General features: G+C 45.3%; 1 protein-coding gene across 7 annotated transcripts in view; it reads right to left on the bottom strand.

The window, feature by feature from the left end:
• LRCH1 (leucine rich repeats and calponin homology domain containing 1) overlaps positions 1 to 6,970 on the bottom strand; it is a 191,602-nt gene extending 184,632 nt beyond the window's left edge. Inside the window, exon 1 of one of the 7 annotated variants that reach the window (XM_022574847.3) lies at positions 6,368 to 6,970. In XM_022574847.3, coding sequence (XP_022430555.1) covers positions 6,368 to 6,668 — 301 coding nt within the window. In that variant the 5' untranslated portion in view covers positions 6,669 to 6,970. The remainder of the gene's footprint in view (positions 1 to 6,367) is intronic. The other 6 variants (XM_089899542.1, XM_022574849.3, XM_022574840.3 and 3 more) reach the window with 6 other exon arrangements.
• Positions 6,971 to 15,380: the final 8,410 nt, after the last annotated feature.

Below are 15,380 nucleotides of genomic sequence, written 5' to 3'. Positions count from 1 at the left end.
ACAAAGGCATCAGATATGTAAATATAGCTGGGTTTTGGGTCTTACATCCTTAAGCCTTTCATGATAGATTGTAATTTTATATTTGAAATAAACACTGCAATTAACACCAAATTACCTTAATTCCAACAAGTGACACAGTCACTGAAACAGTTCACAAATGGTGATCTTGGTGGCAGTACCAGGTCAAAGCCCAGGCCAGTTTTCCCGGATGTCTTTCTAAGGCAGAAGTCTAATTTTCCAAAATGCTAAACCAAATCTGGAAAGTAGCATCACAGACAGGTGTTTGTGAGGCACAGACAAAATTTCAAGTCAGGTGGTCTGACTGATGAACCCATAAATACCTTAAATAGAGTTCATAGCAGTTCTGCCATTTCAATTGCCAAGTCTCTGAAAAAGCATACTCAATACGGCACCTGGGGGAGATGACTCTGGGAAGAGATGAAGAGAAAGTAAATGCTGCCCAGCCTAAAGATAAAACATCTTTATACCTATATCTCTATAGAAATTTATAGAGCAAATGAAAATTTTGGTGCAAAAAAAATACTTTCATGCAACAAAAGAACTGTAGCAATGAGAGATGCCTCTAGACTTCCTATAAATTATACATAAATAAAGGCATCAGATATGCAAATATAATTGGGCTTTCTTTTTTGGTTAAGCAAGTCACACACCTACATAAATTTATATAGATATAGATATATACCTATAAATACAGGTATATAAGTATACCTATAAACATAGGTAAATAGATATACCTATAGATATAGGTAGACAGATATAGGTAGGTAGGTAGACAAACAGATATGAAAAAGGGGAAAAACAGAAAAGTACACACAAAAGAAGGAAACAATTTATGCTTAAATAAGTAATGATGAAGCTGAGTAACAGGACAGAAAAAGCCTTTGTTCACACCAGTAGGACAGCAAGAGCAAAAGGAAATTAACCTCTGCACTGATCAACACCAACATGGATTTCAAAAGGTATCTACCCTTTAAATGCTTACACCAAAGAACTGCTAAACCACAGCATGAAAAATTTAAGTTTGCAACAAAACTCAAAAAAAAAAACTTAGTCAACAATCGAAGTTAAAAATTTTAAATAGTGGGGTGTGCCGAATTTTTGCCTAATAACATACGCTCACCAAAAATCAAATAAGATGTCGCAGTGGCTGACAAACAATCCGGTAGAATCCTTTCAATGATGAAGGTCAAACCTTAGGCTGACCTTATAAACTGGCACAGATCAAAAATGACCAGAGGTTTTGCTGCCTATGGTTGTACGCTGTTATTCTAGAAAGATGGTAAGTGTGCTTCTGCCTTCTCAATAAAGAGCAGCCCATAATGCAAGCAATGAGAATAGAGGTATGTTTGTGGAGATTGCTTCCGCCACCAACAGAAACGTGGAAGAGCACATCTGGATATGGTTCAGAGACACCATATATATGGAGTCTTAGTAGTTCTAACAGCTTTTACTATTAGAAGTCCTCTGCATTGAAACTGATCAACAAGCAAAAAATAATAATAGGAAGGAAAAGGATGTGACTCATTGTTTATGAATGAAGTATTCAGAATATATGTCATTAATATAGTCCTTTAAATAATGACTACCACAATAAACAATCATTACAGCAATGACTAATAAATTTAGTTCAATAGCAGAAGCATAATTTGAAACAAGATATAACTATAAAAGAACACACGTTCTACGAAAACACATGTGATTTCAAGTTTCATTACATTTGTAATGAAAAATCTTTATGACCGAAATGGAATGGTTTTTGAGACCAAATAGATATCACCAAGTCCTGGGTGCATCCCAATGACTAAAGGATGCTAATATCCCAAGGATTCGGTTGCTACAGGATGGGAGTGGGGCGGGGGAAAGTCAGGCTTCAGCAGATAAGCCTGCCCACAAATCTCAGAGAAGATTCTTTGCCTCTGTAGACACTGGAGAGAGGTATCTCAGACAGACTAGGGCATCAGTCCCACAGGCTGACACATCCCAGGCCTCAGCCATCCCCAGCATCCTCAAAGGGTCCTAAGAGCCCTGTGCTCTGTTACCTCATTACATGGTGACAGTGGGGTGGGAGAATGTGACCAGAAGCACAGGCCTGAATGCCCTCTCTTACTGTTTTATTCTCAGCAAGTCTCAGGCTGTCAGGTTCTCACTCCACACGTTCAAACCATCTTTCCCACCACAGAATGTGCCATCCTACAAAACCTGACCCAAATCCCACCTCTGCTATGAGTCTTTCCTAACTCATTTAACTGAAATGGCCTTTTAGTTCCTGAATTTTGCAATGTCTATCTACGCTATTGGCATCTCACCTTGACCTGCCTTGAGAGTCCCGTGGCCTCCTGGACCTGTCGTGGCGCTCCTGTCGTGTCTTACACTTTGCACCTCCTCCAGCACCTGCACTGGCACATACAGGACCTCGATGAGTATTTGTCCCCCACGCTGGGGGAGCCCTTCATTTCCCATATAGACTTTTCTGCTTCAAGCCACCCCAAAAAGATACTGGCAATGACACAGCCCTCCCTCTCCTTAATGAGAGCAACTTTCAACAACTGTTCTGCATATCAAATCCAAGAGCTTCCTTTTTATTTTCTAGGACCTCCTGCAATCAGCCTGAGACAGACACTTTCTTTTCTTACTCCTCTTTTCAATCTGCTTTATAGTTCCTCTGGAACTTCCTTAACCCAAAATGACACTATTTAAAATATTAGCACTAGGGACTTCCCTGGTGGCTCAGTGGTTAAGAATCCGCCTGCCAATGCAGGGGACACAGGTTCGAGCCCTGGTCCTGGAAGATCCCACATGCCGCGGAGCAACTAAGCCTGTGCGCCACAACTACTGAGCCTGCGCTCTAGAGCCCGAGAGCCACAACTACTGAGCCCACGTGCTGCAACTACTGAAGCCCGCGCACCTAGAGCCCGTGCTCCGCAATAAGAGAAGCCACCACAGTGAGAAGCCCGCTCCCCACAGCGAGGAGTAGCCCCCGCTCGCCGCAACTAGAGAAAGCCCGTGTGCAGCAACGAAGACCCAATGCAGAAAAAGAAAAGAACACATACACTAGAGTGAAACCATCAGAGTTCAATCCCTGATTCACCATTTAAGTAGGGCTATGATCTTCAGCAACTATTACTCAACTCTCCCCAGCTGTACATGATGATCTGAATAGCTTCTACCAAGGACCCGGCAGGATAGTGCCGGGCAGGATAGTGCAGACACACACCCGGTGCTCATTGTGGCTCTTTTGTTCAGGTTTCTCCCATTCAGCCAGTGTCACCTGTTCCACCACACCCACGTGGATCAGCCTTTCTTTCCCCTTCTCACCTGCAAAAAGACTAGACCCTGTTACAACCAAACTATTTTCACTCAAATATGAATAAATCGATAGGCTCAAAGTGAGGGGGAGAGCCTGAGAGCTTTTTTCCTCTGAAAAATATGTATGCACTTGATTGACAGAGCTTAAACGTCTACTGAGCAGCCCAGGGCCTCTATGTTTCTGTGATTGCATCTGGGGTTTCACAACTCCTGTCCAGATAAGCTACATTGCCCAAGAGTGCAGTTCTGCTTAGGTGGGCTGCCAGAAGAGTTACTTTTACAAGGCATAAACCAAATGGTCTGTATTATACAACTGAACAGTGAGAAAAAGCTTTCCATGTCACTCGCTGTCTTCCAAAATGTATGAAAAAGTCCACTTTACATCTTAGGTCTTTAAGGATCTTCATATGTCCTTCTGATCTTAAGAGATATTCTGTAAACTAAATTTTAACCCCAGAGAAACCACTGTCTTTATTGTATATGTTACTGTTCATACACTCCACTCTACTAAAACTCTTTATATGCAGGAAATGTCAACACTGTGCAAACGGAGGTAATTTTAACTCTTGCTTTATTTTGAGTTTTGCTCTTCCAAATAAGGAACAGTGCTCGGTAAATAGAACAAAGGGCAGAATACATTTGGTTGACACCCAGCTTTGACCTGAGGCAAAGATGTTTTTGCAAAAGTAACTCTTTAACACATTCAGGTACTGAAATTTCATGTAAAATAGCTGTCTACATTGAATTCTCTTTATCTTTATAGGGTTTTCCTAACTTTTCTACAAACTTCAGTGACACTCCGCCTCCCGTAATTAACACTGCCTTTTTTAACAGCAAGTTAAGCCTCCAAGTTTTAACTAGTTAGAATTTTCTGAGCATCAAACACGCGCAAGTGGGGTTCATAATTTTAAAACCTGCGGAACTCACAACCACAGCTCGCCACAAGCAAGCAAGAGAGAACAAAATATTTTTAAGCACTGCCGTGCCTCACATGGTAAGGCCTTCACTGAAAGAGGTGGTCCCTGCTTTTAAAAGCATGGGTCTTGGGCTTCTCTGGTGGCGCAGTGGTTGTGAATCTGCCTGCCAATGCAAGGGACACTGGTTCGAGCCCTGGTCAGGGAAGATCCCACACACCCTGGAGCAACTAAGCCCCTGAGCCACAACTACTGAAGCCCGCGGGCCCTAGAGCCAGTGCTCTGCAACAAAAGAAAAGCCCGCGCACTGCAATGATACTCACCCCAACTAGAGAAAGCCCAGACAGCAACGAAGACCCAAGGAAGCCAAAAAAATTAATTTTTTTTAAAAAAGCGCGGGTCTTCTCCAAGAAATGCCAACAGAGCAGTTCACCCATCTTGAAATAAACGTCAGCATAACTGAATTAGAGGAACAACTTTCAATGCCCCCACCCTGAACGACAAACACATATTATTATTGGTCATGCCAGCTCCATTTTCTGCAGTCATATCCAATCCTTCCACAGCTCACTGTACACTCTACAGCAAAAGGGAAGTCGAACTTAACAACGGACTTTTTTTTTTAAGTTAATGATTCAGGCAATTCTTGGAATAACTTCCACTTGAGAAAATGCAACTAAGAAGTCCTATCAAGAGACTCCCCAGCTGTTGACAGCTCGACTCTGGAAATTCCCTCCTTTATGCCCATTTCTGACTATCCCTGAATCCAAATTACAAAGTTTAATGACCCTTAAGAGCCCTTTTTGCCTCCAGTGAACTCAGAACTCTGTCTAAATATTCGTTAGGACTCAATAAAAGTTTATTGAATTAAAGGAGGGGAGCATTAGAAACCTAGCTCCAAAAGGCAACTGTCTGCCCCCTCCCCCGAACCCCTCTTCCCGCAGGAGAGGAAACTGGGAGATCTGGAGCTGACAGTCATGCCGTCCAGGATCCTAGGGGTCTGACACTCGGCCCTTGATGTGATGACAGCCACGAGGTCTGGGCGGTGGTTCCAAAACGGGGCACCCACTGCTCTGGGAAATGCTGGGCGCTTGCCAAGATACAAACCCTCCCCCAAGGAGCTGAAACCGGACGGTCGGGAACCGAGTCAGTTCTGTAGGGATCCCAAGGCCTGAATCGCATTCCAGCAGCCTCCTTCCTGTTTATAGATCCCACTCCAGTAACTCCAACTACCAAAGAGAAAGCAGACCTCTCAGAAATATGTCAACACATGACATAACTTGAAAAGGCTGTATGCTCACTGACGCGAGTTGCAACTTGTCGGGCTCACGAAGGAAAACCGGCTCACTTTAATTATTCTTTTTTTTTTTTTTTAATATGCCATGCCGTCTCTTTCCAGGGCCCCCGCAAATTTCGGGTTACTGAGAAGTAGGTAGCCTCGGTAGCAGGAACCAAACCGCGTGGGCGGTGAGCTAGAGGCAAAGAACCGGGGAGCCGACCGCCCCCCCCCCCCAGCAAAGTGGCGGCGATTCGGTTTCGCTGCGATTTGGCGGCCGCTCCTTCCTCGCACAGGCGCAGGAAGGAGAAGCCTCGGCACCTCCTCGCAGTCGGCACCAAGTCGCTGGAGCGCTCAGTGATGTCGCGGCGGGGGCCTCGCGGCACCGCGCCGATGCCCTCGGGTCGGCGGAGGGCGCGCCACCTTTGTCTAGGTTTCCTCACCAGGACGGGCGACGCCTCGACGCAAAGCGGAGGCGCAGACACCGCGGCCGGGTTCCCAGCCTCTACGCGGGGCCCAGAAAACGGCCGCGGCCGCCTGAAACCTCCCACTTTCACTGCGCGCACCGGGCGCGCCCGCAAGTCCCAGCCCGGCGGCCACTTCCCCCACACGGCCGCCGCGGGTGGGGAGCCGGAGACCCACGCGCTCCCACACGCTAGCGGGCCGAGCGTCCCGGAGCAGCCCGGCTCTCCCGGCGCCGCAGCGCCCACGCGGGTCCCTTCCTCGGGAGAGCACGGGCCGTTGGTCCCTCAGCAAGGCCAGATCTCAGACTGGCTACCGCGTCGGGGAAGGGAAGACAGCCAGCCAGAGAGCCACCCACGCCCACTGCCCGCCCTCGGCCTTCTCTCACCTGCCTGCACCGTGTCCGAGAGGTCGTGCGCGGGGGCCGCCGTCCTGGGAAATTCCTTCAGTTTCCTAGCACTGAGGTTCAACCCCCCGGAGTTGGCCGCTTCCTCCAACGCGCGCTCCAGCCCCCGGTTCAAGGGCAGGTTGAAGCCCCCGCCGCCGCCGCCGCCTCCTCCGGCCCCGCCGCTGCCTCCGGCTCCTCCGTGGTGCTGATGGTGGTGGTGGGGGGGATGATGATGGGGGTGCAGAGTAGCCACTGACAGGGCGGGGACGAAAGGTTGGGGTTCACTTCCCGGCGTCGCCATCTTCTCCCGGGCCCCCCACCCCGCCCTGCCGCTCCTGCGGGGGGGGGTCACAGCTTTCCCCCGGGTCGGGGAGACGGCAGCCCGGGCCGAGTCCCTGCAGTCCTCCACCGAGAGATGCTGGAAGAAGGGGAGGAGGGTGTGGGAGGCACGCGGAATGGGGGGGGGGGTGAGAAGGGGAGGCGGCAGCGGCAGCTCGGTCTCGAAGCTTTCCTGTCCCTGGCAAGCTGAGGACTGCGGCGGCGGCAGCAGCGGCGGCAGGCAGCGCGCATGTGTCTCCTCCCGCCTCTGCTCCCTCCTCTAGGCGGCTCTCCCCTCCTCCGCCGCCTGCTCTCTCCTCCTCCTACCCGAGAGCCGTCAGTCTAGCCCCGCGCCTTCCTCCGCCGCCCGCTGCGGTGGCCCTGCTGCTCGGCCCAGCTATCCGGGGACGTGGGGGGCTGGATGCCGTGAGGTCACGGGGAGGTGAGAGGTTATCTCAATTTTGCAAATTATTCTGGTTATTTGACCCAGAGTTCCCCGAGAGGCAGTTTTTCACTGTGGGGTCAGGCCAACAGACGACCCCTGGCATTTGGGCACCTACGATGAGCCATTCGCTGGTCCAGGTGGTCTGCATTCGTGACCTCATTAATCCAGGGACCCCGTGAGCGGAAAAATTGTTTCCCCCAGGCCACAGAGGAAGTTAAGAAACTCCTCTGAGGGCTTCCCTGGTGGCGCAGTGGTTGAGAGTCCGACTGCCGATGCAGGGGACACGGGTTCGTGCCCCGGTCCGGGAAGATCCCACATGCCGCGGAGCGGCTAGGCCCGTGAGCCATGGCCGCTGGGCCTGCGCGTCCGGAACCTGTGCTCCGCAACGGGAGAGGCCACAACAGTGAAAGGCCCACGTACCGCAAAAAAAAAGAAAATAAAGAAACTTGTCTGAGTTCACCCATGCAGTCAGAGGCGGAGCCTTCAGACTCTAGGGTTACCCTCCTTCCTGTAAACGCCCTCCCGGGCCGCACCTCGCTGCAAACGAATAGGAGTAAGGCAGAGGGTTTTCTGAGCGATGGCAGAAAACTACAGACACGGAAAGGAAGGACTTTTCAAAATGCAGGTCGTTTTTATGGCGGACAGAACCCATTGTCCTATGAGGAAGAGGGGCTGGCTGTGGCTGGCTGAGCCCAGAATTGGGTGGGGCTGGAAAGGTCAGAAAGTCAGTGACCCCAACTAGCCAATAACTCAGTCACAGTTGGAGCCTGCGCACAGGTACCGTCAAGGTATCCTTGTGCGCTTCCTCTAGCCCCTGTGGGGCGTGGGAGCTGATGTGTCCGCCTGCAAGCGAATTCATGTTCTGCCCAGACCAACGCTGGCACACCAGGGGAGACAGAACATCTGACAACATAAGAGCAGACCAGCTGGAAGATTAATAAAGTCCCACTCCTTTCCGAAGTTTTGGCTCCAACTCTCTAGGGCCTTTATTTTTGCTCTATACCCAAGGTTTGAGCAGCGTCCCTGTGAGCAACTTAGCTAGGGGAAGTGAGGATGCGGGTCAGTACAAAAATAATTCAACCCTTGGAGTAGAGGAGGCGGTTTTTTAAGTGGTGATGCAGAAACGTGGTGGCCTGAGCACCAGGCTGGATCTAAAGTACCGCGTGCGTAGTACTTTAGATTGCGTACTATTGTACTATTGACTGCGTGCATAGTACGTAGCCCTTGAGTCCTACAGGATTCTAGGATGAGTCCAACATTGTAACCTCAGAGGAGGAGACAAGCGCCACCTGCTGGTAGCCTCCCCGGAAACCTCTTCCCTCATCAACTTTTTCTCCTCTGCCTCCCAGACTTTTAAAAGCCAGGCTTGAAAATAATGATGATAATGATGATGATGAAAGGGCAAGTGTACTTGTAAAAAATAACCTACCATTCCCTTTCCTCACTGGCCTTTTCCCAAAAAGCCAGTGAGAAACAGAGAAACACAGAAAAAATTTTCATTTGAAAGTCTTCAGCTAAAACCAGGTGGTAGTCTGTGTGATCAGTATGCAGGGTATGGTTGAGGACATCTTCTGGCGACTGCAAATGTAATTCAGACCGTGAATTGTGGTGTTGCATCATATAGAGCATAATTCTTTTAGGACCACAAACTCTTTTTTAGAGGAAAAGATGGGATATAAGTTCAGGATTTGCTTTGTAGTAATCTGTTCTTATGTTAGGTTGACCTTGTTATTATAGCTTGCTTTATCTTCTCCAGATTACTAAAATGTAAACTCCTTGAGGGAGGGACTTATTCATCTTTGCAACTTCTTCCCCATATCCCAGAATCCAAGAGTACTTTGCATATGAGTGCACAATGAAGATTAGTAATTAAGCATTGCACAATAGACCAGGTGTTTTACAGGCTGCCATTTGTTGATGCATCTTACAAATGATGTCCTTGAATGAAGGAATTTTTCCTTCAAATGGGGGAGAGGACTTTACCCTTGAAAGTGATCTTGGTTATTCATAAATATTCAAGAAACTTGACAAGCCACTTTCTCTTGCTGTCTTGTTTCTTCACTAGTTTTTTAAGAAGGTGGACATTTCTGCTTTGTTCAATACCCTTTTTATTTCTTCTGAAAACAGAACCCTCTTCCTGTTTGACTCTCCCCCCACCCTACATATAGTCCTCTGATAACAGCTGTGTTATTACGTCGACCCAGCTAACCATCTTGGTTATTCCAGAAGTGGCCTTCTGACCATATGACGGAACACCCAGAGGATCCGAGGGTCCTGATTTTGTCCAAACCCTAGATTCTGACTGTTCCTAATTCACATCTTTAGTTTCTGTGAGATAGCTAGTAATGTATTGATAATACATTCTGCTGTTTGCCTAAGTCAATTTTATTTGGTTTTCGGTCAATGCAGCGAAGGGTTCTGATTAATATATTTAATTTACCACGTTTTAGTCTTTATTCCCCCTTGTTTTCCTATATAGCCTCATTTGTGGATTGTCCACAAATAACCTTTTACAAACTATTTGGATGATGGCAGCAGATTCTTTCCATGCTTTGTCTTTAGTACCTTCCAATCATTCAAAGTTAACAGAATTCACATGATTGAGAAAATGGAAATATTTCCTGCTTAAAATATTAGCTATTAGTAGAAAATTGATCAGTTTCATCAATAAATCAAAACATTTTAGAACCTATCTTTTTTTAATTCTTGTGCTCAGAAAACGTATCAGGTCACATAGAGCCTTCCACATTTAAGACCCAGCTCTTTTATTCTCACCTGAAAATGGAGTTGTGGACAGGCTTGTAAGAATCAAACTTATGGGCTTCCCTGGTGGCGCAGTGGTTGAGAGTCCGCCTGCCGAGGCAGGGGACACGGGTTCGTGCCCTGGTCCGGGAGGATCCCACGTGCCGCGGAGCGGCTAAGCCCGTGAGCCATGTGTGGCTGAGCCTGCGTGTCCGGAGCCTGTGCTCCACAGCAGGAGAGGCCACAACAGTGAGAGGCCCACGTACCACAAAAAAAAAAAAGGAAGAATCAAACCTATTAAGAATAACATATAGATTTGAGCAGGGCTATTCAGCCCATATCACCTTCTCAGAAAATCACTGGGAATTATCTTTTGGAGAGTGATCAAAACATTTGTTCAAGAAGTGGGCATGGTCAGCCAGGTGTGTCTTTTTTTTTTAATTGAAGTATAGTTAGATTTACAATGTTGTGCTAGTTTCAGATGTACAGCAAAGTGATTCCGTTTTATATATATATATATATATATGTATCTATACATATATATATTCTTTTTCAGATCCTTTTCCATTGTAAGTTATTACAAGATATTGAATATAGTTCCCTGTGCTATACAGTAGGTCCTTGTAGATAGTAGTGTGTATACGTTAATCCCAAACTCCTAATTTATCCCTCCCCCCGACCCCCCCACTTTCCCCTTTGGTAACCATAAGTTTGGTTTTTATGTCTGTGTGTCTATTTCTGTTTTGTACATAAGTTCATTTGTATCATTGTTTTAGATTCCACCTATAAGTGATATCACGTGATATTTGTCTTCCTCTGACTTACTTCACTTAATATAATCTCTAGGTCCATCCATGTCACTGCAAATGGCATTATTTCATTCTTGTTTTATGGCTGAGTAATATTCCATTGTATATATATACCACATCATCTTTATCCATTCATCTGTCGATGAACACTTAGGTTGCTTGCGTGTCTTGGCTATTGTACATAGTGCTGCTATGAACTTTGGGGTGTGTGTATCTTTTCTAATTGGAGTTTTCTCTGGATATATGCTGAGGCAGGTGTGTCTTTCATGGTCCTGACTGCCCCCTCCAGCCACAGGGTGGATAAGTGCGTCTACCAACTCTCCTGAAAATTTAAGCAAAAGCACTCCAAAACCATAGGCAATTAACAACAGGCATTTGACCCCAAAGGCAGGAAGAATCAGGGCTTATTTATATCTTTTACCTTGATATATTCCAACCTCTCAGCTTTGGTTTCCTCTTTCCTAAAAAAGGAGAAAGAATATTCCCTGACTAACACCACCCTTTTTACTCTCTCCACACTCTCTCAGTACAAAAGTTTTCTCTTTGTACTGTATCTGTAAATATTTATCAGTAAATATGTATCTGTAAATGATCGGGGTACGTAGTTTGTATTCATTAGCCTTTAAGTACATCAGATGCCGAGCTCAGTCCTTTTTTTCCTAGAAGAGTCAATAAATAACGTTGTCTCAGTTATTTGTATATTGTAAGGCAACTAATGACATCAATGTGGATTTCTCTGACGATAGTTAATAATACTGTCATGGGCATGTTTAGATTTTTTTCTAGCGTTCCAAAACACTAATCTGACAAAGCAAACCTGGCAAAATGGAAAGATTAGAATAATATCCCAAGTTTTTCATTAAAGCTGAACGCAATCAATTTTAAGAATTGTATATAAATGTTGGACTATGTATGTAAATGTGAGACCGTGCTTTCCTATTTTTTTTCCTAGTGGAAAAAAAGAAAACAATGGTAATAATAAATTCTAGCCAAATTAGCCTATCCTTATTTGGAAAAAAAAAAAAAAAGTAGGCTACTAGAGTCAGCTTCCCAAGAAGTTTTTTTAAAATGTTACTTATCTGTGAAATCAAAAAGCCTACGAACCACTTGCTTAGATCCTTGGCTTTCTTAAAAGAGAGTTAGTCGTACTAAACTCCAGCTACCTGCCTTCAAGCTTTTTCTCAAGCTATGCTCACACCAACTGTAATTTAATGGAAAACCTAGTATCTTTCTGAGAGTGTAAGGTTTCTTTGCGTCGCCACCCCTATCTGTTTTCTAAGCATTCTCATTCCAGAATTTATCATAAGTCTGAAAAGAAAATATTGCCTGCCTTTTAAAAACCATTTCGCAGATGGCTATTGTCCAGACCCAGCTTTTTTGCCCTCTCTACTCCAACCTCCCAGCAAAAATCCTCAACCTCCTTACAGGGGCTCATTTTTACTTCTCACCGAGAAAAGCACCAGAAGCTCCTCCCCTGTGGCCAGGCCCTGCCCTGCTCTTTCTGCCTGTTCTCTCAGAGACAAAGCAGAGCTCTAGCTCTAGACCAGGGTGACTTTATTTACGTCGTCCTTTCCACTACAGCTCCTATTCAATAAAGAAACCACAAACTCTGGGCCATCGAGACGACAGTCACAAAGAAGCTGCCTTCTAGAACCATTCTCTGAATGACAAGAGAGGAGCTGTCCATGAATTAGTGGATTTTATGGGCTTTAATCTGTGTTCTATTTCAGAAGTTTACTTGGGCTTAGGATAAAACCCCAATTTTGCGTGATTTTTATTATTTTTAAACAATATTTTTTAAATTATATATATATACAATTTTTTAAATACATATATTTGACATTATAACCAATTGTGTAGCAGAAAGACAACATTCTGACCAGCACTTATGAGACATAATAGCATTTGAAACTATGAGGCAAGAAACTATGAGGAAAATATAGTTTGGACCACTCAGGTGAGAAACTGATTATAACAAAAACAATTTGTTTGGCTTTATAAGGTTGATATCTCCTTAAGGAAAAAAATATCAGTGACCAACAGCTGACCGTCTGGTTCCTGCCAGAAGTTTCTTAAGAGGATACAAGGGAAAAAGTCACTGGAAAGTAGGACGGAAGGACCCCAGCTAACTGGACTGCAACTTATAAAGAAATGTATTTTGGTTTTGGTTTTGGTTTTGTTTTTGCGGTACATGGGCCTCTCACTGTTGTGGCCTCTCCCGTTGCGGAGCACAGGCTCCGGACGAGCGGGCTCAGCGGCCATGGCTCATGGGCCCAGCCGCTCCGCGGCGTGTGGGATCTTCCCGGACTGGGGCACGAACCCGTGTCCCCTGCATCGGCAGGCGGACTCTCAACCACTGTGCCACCAGGGAAGCCCAAGAAATGTATTTTTAAGTAACTGGCTTTTTAAAGATGTGAATATAAATATTAGATCATAGATAATAATAGATAATAGCTTTTCTGTGATTAGCTTCCCTTAATAATTCACCTATTCATTATATTATGTTATTAGTTTATAACATAATGCATGTTATTGGTCTGTAACGTAAGGGAACCAATTGTTCATTTACAAATAAATGGCTTAAGTTGCATGGAGAAACTGAAGCAGTACTATCCAGTATGTGTCCCTCTGAACCTTAGTTTTTAGGCTGTTAATAGACATTGTGCATAAAGGGTTTCATCGCCAAATAAGTTTGGGTTAATAAAAAAGTTTAGAAGTTATTTTACTCAGGAACCTCTCAGAACCTTTGATATGCTAAAGTGCACTGTGAATATGCAAGAGAGAGGGAGGGTATACATCAAGCTTTTCTCTTACATATTTTACCAATAAATCTCTTCTTGCAAGACTGTTATCCTTGGACCACATACTGAGATACATTATATACATATAGATAGATAGATAACATTACCATATATAACATATACTTATATATGTTAACATATGTGTAACATATGTAATATATAACACACATATATAGCATAACTATAGTACATAACAGATCAGAATTTACCTCCAAATCAATATTTTAAATAGGCCAAGTGTCACTAAGGCAGTACCTCCTCAGTAAATACCATTCCAGGTCTGTTGTGCATTAGATGGATTTCAAAAGAACAAAAAAGTCTTCCTATTTATTCTTAAGTTACTTTGCATCTAACAAAAACAGTAATTTATGTTCTCTCAAGGCAGCTTTAATACTCTTGATGTCATTACAGGGGTATTTTCCAAACCCAAGGCTGTCATTACTGCCTCATCATACACAGAACTAGAGGGTGGCTCCCAGAGTGACTCTTCTCCCCGGATTTAGACGGAACTGCACTCTGGCTATAAGGACATCCAGCTTTCTACACCCAGGTGCTATCACAGGGTACCCAGTAGACATGTACAACCTTGATTTATATCTCAGATCATTCTGGTGCATCATTGGAAGAGGGCTCAGACCTGGACTCGGTAATAAGGCCACATGATGAAGCGATAATGCGAAACAAAGGAACGTTGTCATCACAGGCCCATCTCCTGGCAACCAGGTCAAGAGGGAGCACAACCCACCGTGTTTCAGAGGCAAACCAGTTAGAACTTCCTTCAATTTCTGGTTGGTGCAGAAAGAGCAAAGTCAGGATTAGTGGGATTCAGACTGGACCACTGACCAGAAAGCAGCTTCACTCCAAGGAGGGTGAACAGTGCTGGAAACCCTCACAGTAGCCACAGGGGGCATGTTGTCTGCGGGTCCCTCCCAGCCACCAGAAGTCCCCAACCATCTAGTGAGAGCAAGGATTAGTCTCAGGCTGCACAGCCTGAAGCAAACCTCGGGCTATGATTTGGAATATGTATGGTAGAGCCCAGCTCTGGGAGAAATGGCCAGTAGGCAAACAGGCCCACAGCCCAAATGGCTGGATTCAAGACGGGGCCCCAGGCACGGTGGTGAACTGTAGACCAATCAGGAAGAACTGCACGCACAAAATATCTCTGTGAGGATGGGCAAGGATGTATAAGAAACTGCTAACGGGTGATTGCTCCTGGGAGAAAAAACAGGGAGAATGGGAGGAAAGAGGGATTTTCTGTTTCTCTGGTACCTTTTTGTTCAGTTTAAATGTTTCACTTGTGCATCTATAGCTCTTTTGTAAGCAGTTAACTAATTACATTTTAAAAATACCCATTGAAGAGATGGAGCTTGGATCAATAGTCCCTGGGGAACTGTCTGTGAGTCCTGAGGAAGATGTAAGTGATACAATGCTCTACGGGATGAATTAGAAGTGAAGAAGCGAGCCAGAATATTGCCACAGAGATAGGAGGTGAGACAAGGAGGGCTTGTATTGCAAGGAGACACAGGATGGACGGATGAGAAATATCTGGAAGGAAGAGGCAACAGAGAGCTTCAGTGTTCAGCGAAGGTTTCCTGAGCTGCTGCTGAGTCATGGTCAGTGCTGGGCCCTGGAAGGTGACGGAGGGACATGCTGTCTCTACCCTGCATTTATATCAAAAACTAGGGGCAGAGGGAAGGAGAGCATGGAAAGCCCTGCTTGGAGAGAACATTTCCAGGGCAGCTTATGAACATCCAGACTGCAGAGGCAAGAAGATGGAAATAGAAATAGTAGGTATAAGCTATTTACTCCGAGGATTTGTGGGTTGGGAGAAGGAAATAGATTTAAAAGTGACTGAAAAGACAAATAGTGCAGAGAAACTTGTTTGATGTTTAAGATAA

The sequence above is a fragment of the Delphinapterus leucas genome, chromosome 18 (genome assembly GCF_059928025.1).
Source record: "Delphinapterus leucas isolate spDelLeu-1000000601 "Yukka" chromosome 18, BTC_Dleu_Yukka2, whole genome shotgun sequence".
Lineage (NCBI taxonomy): Eukaryota > Metazoa > Chordata > Mammalia > Artiodactyla > Monodontidae > Delphinapterus > Delphinapterus leucas.
This window is presented reverse-complemented; position numbering and strand designations above follow the sequence as displayed.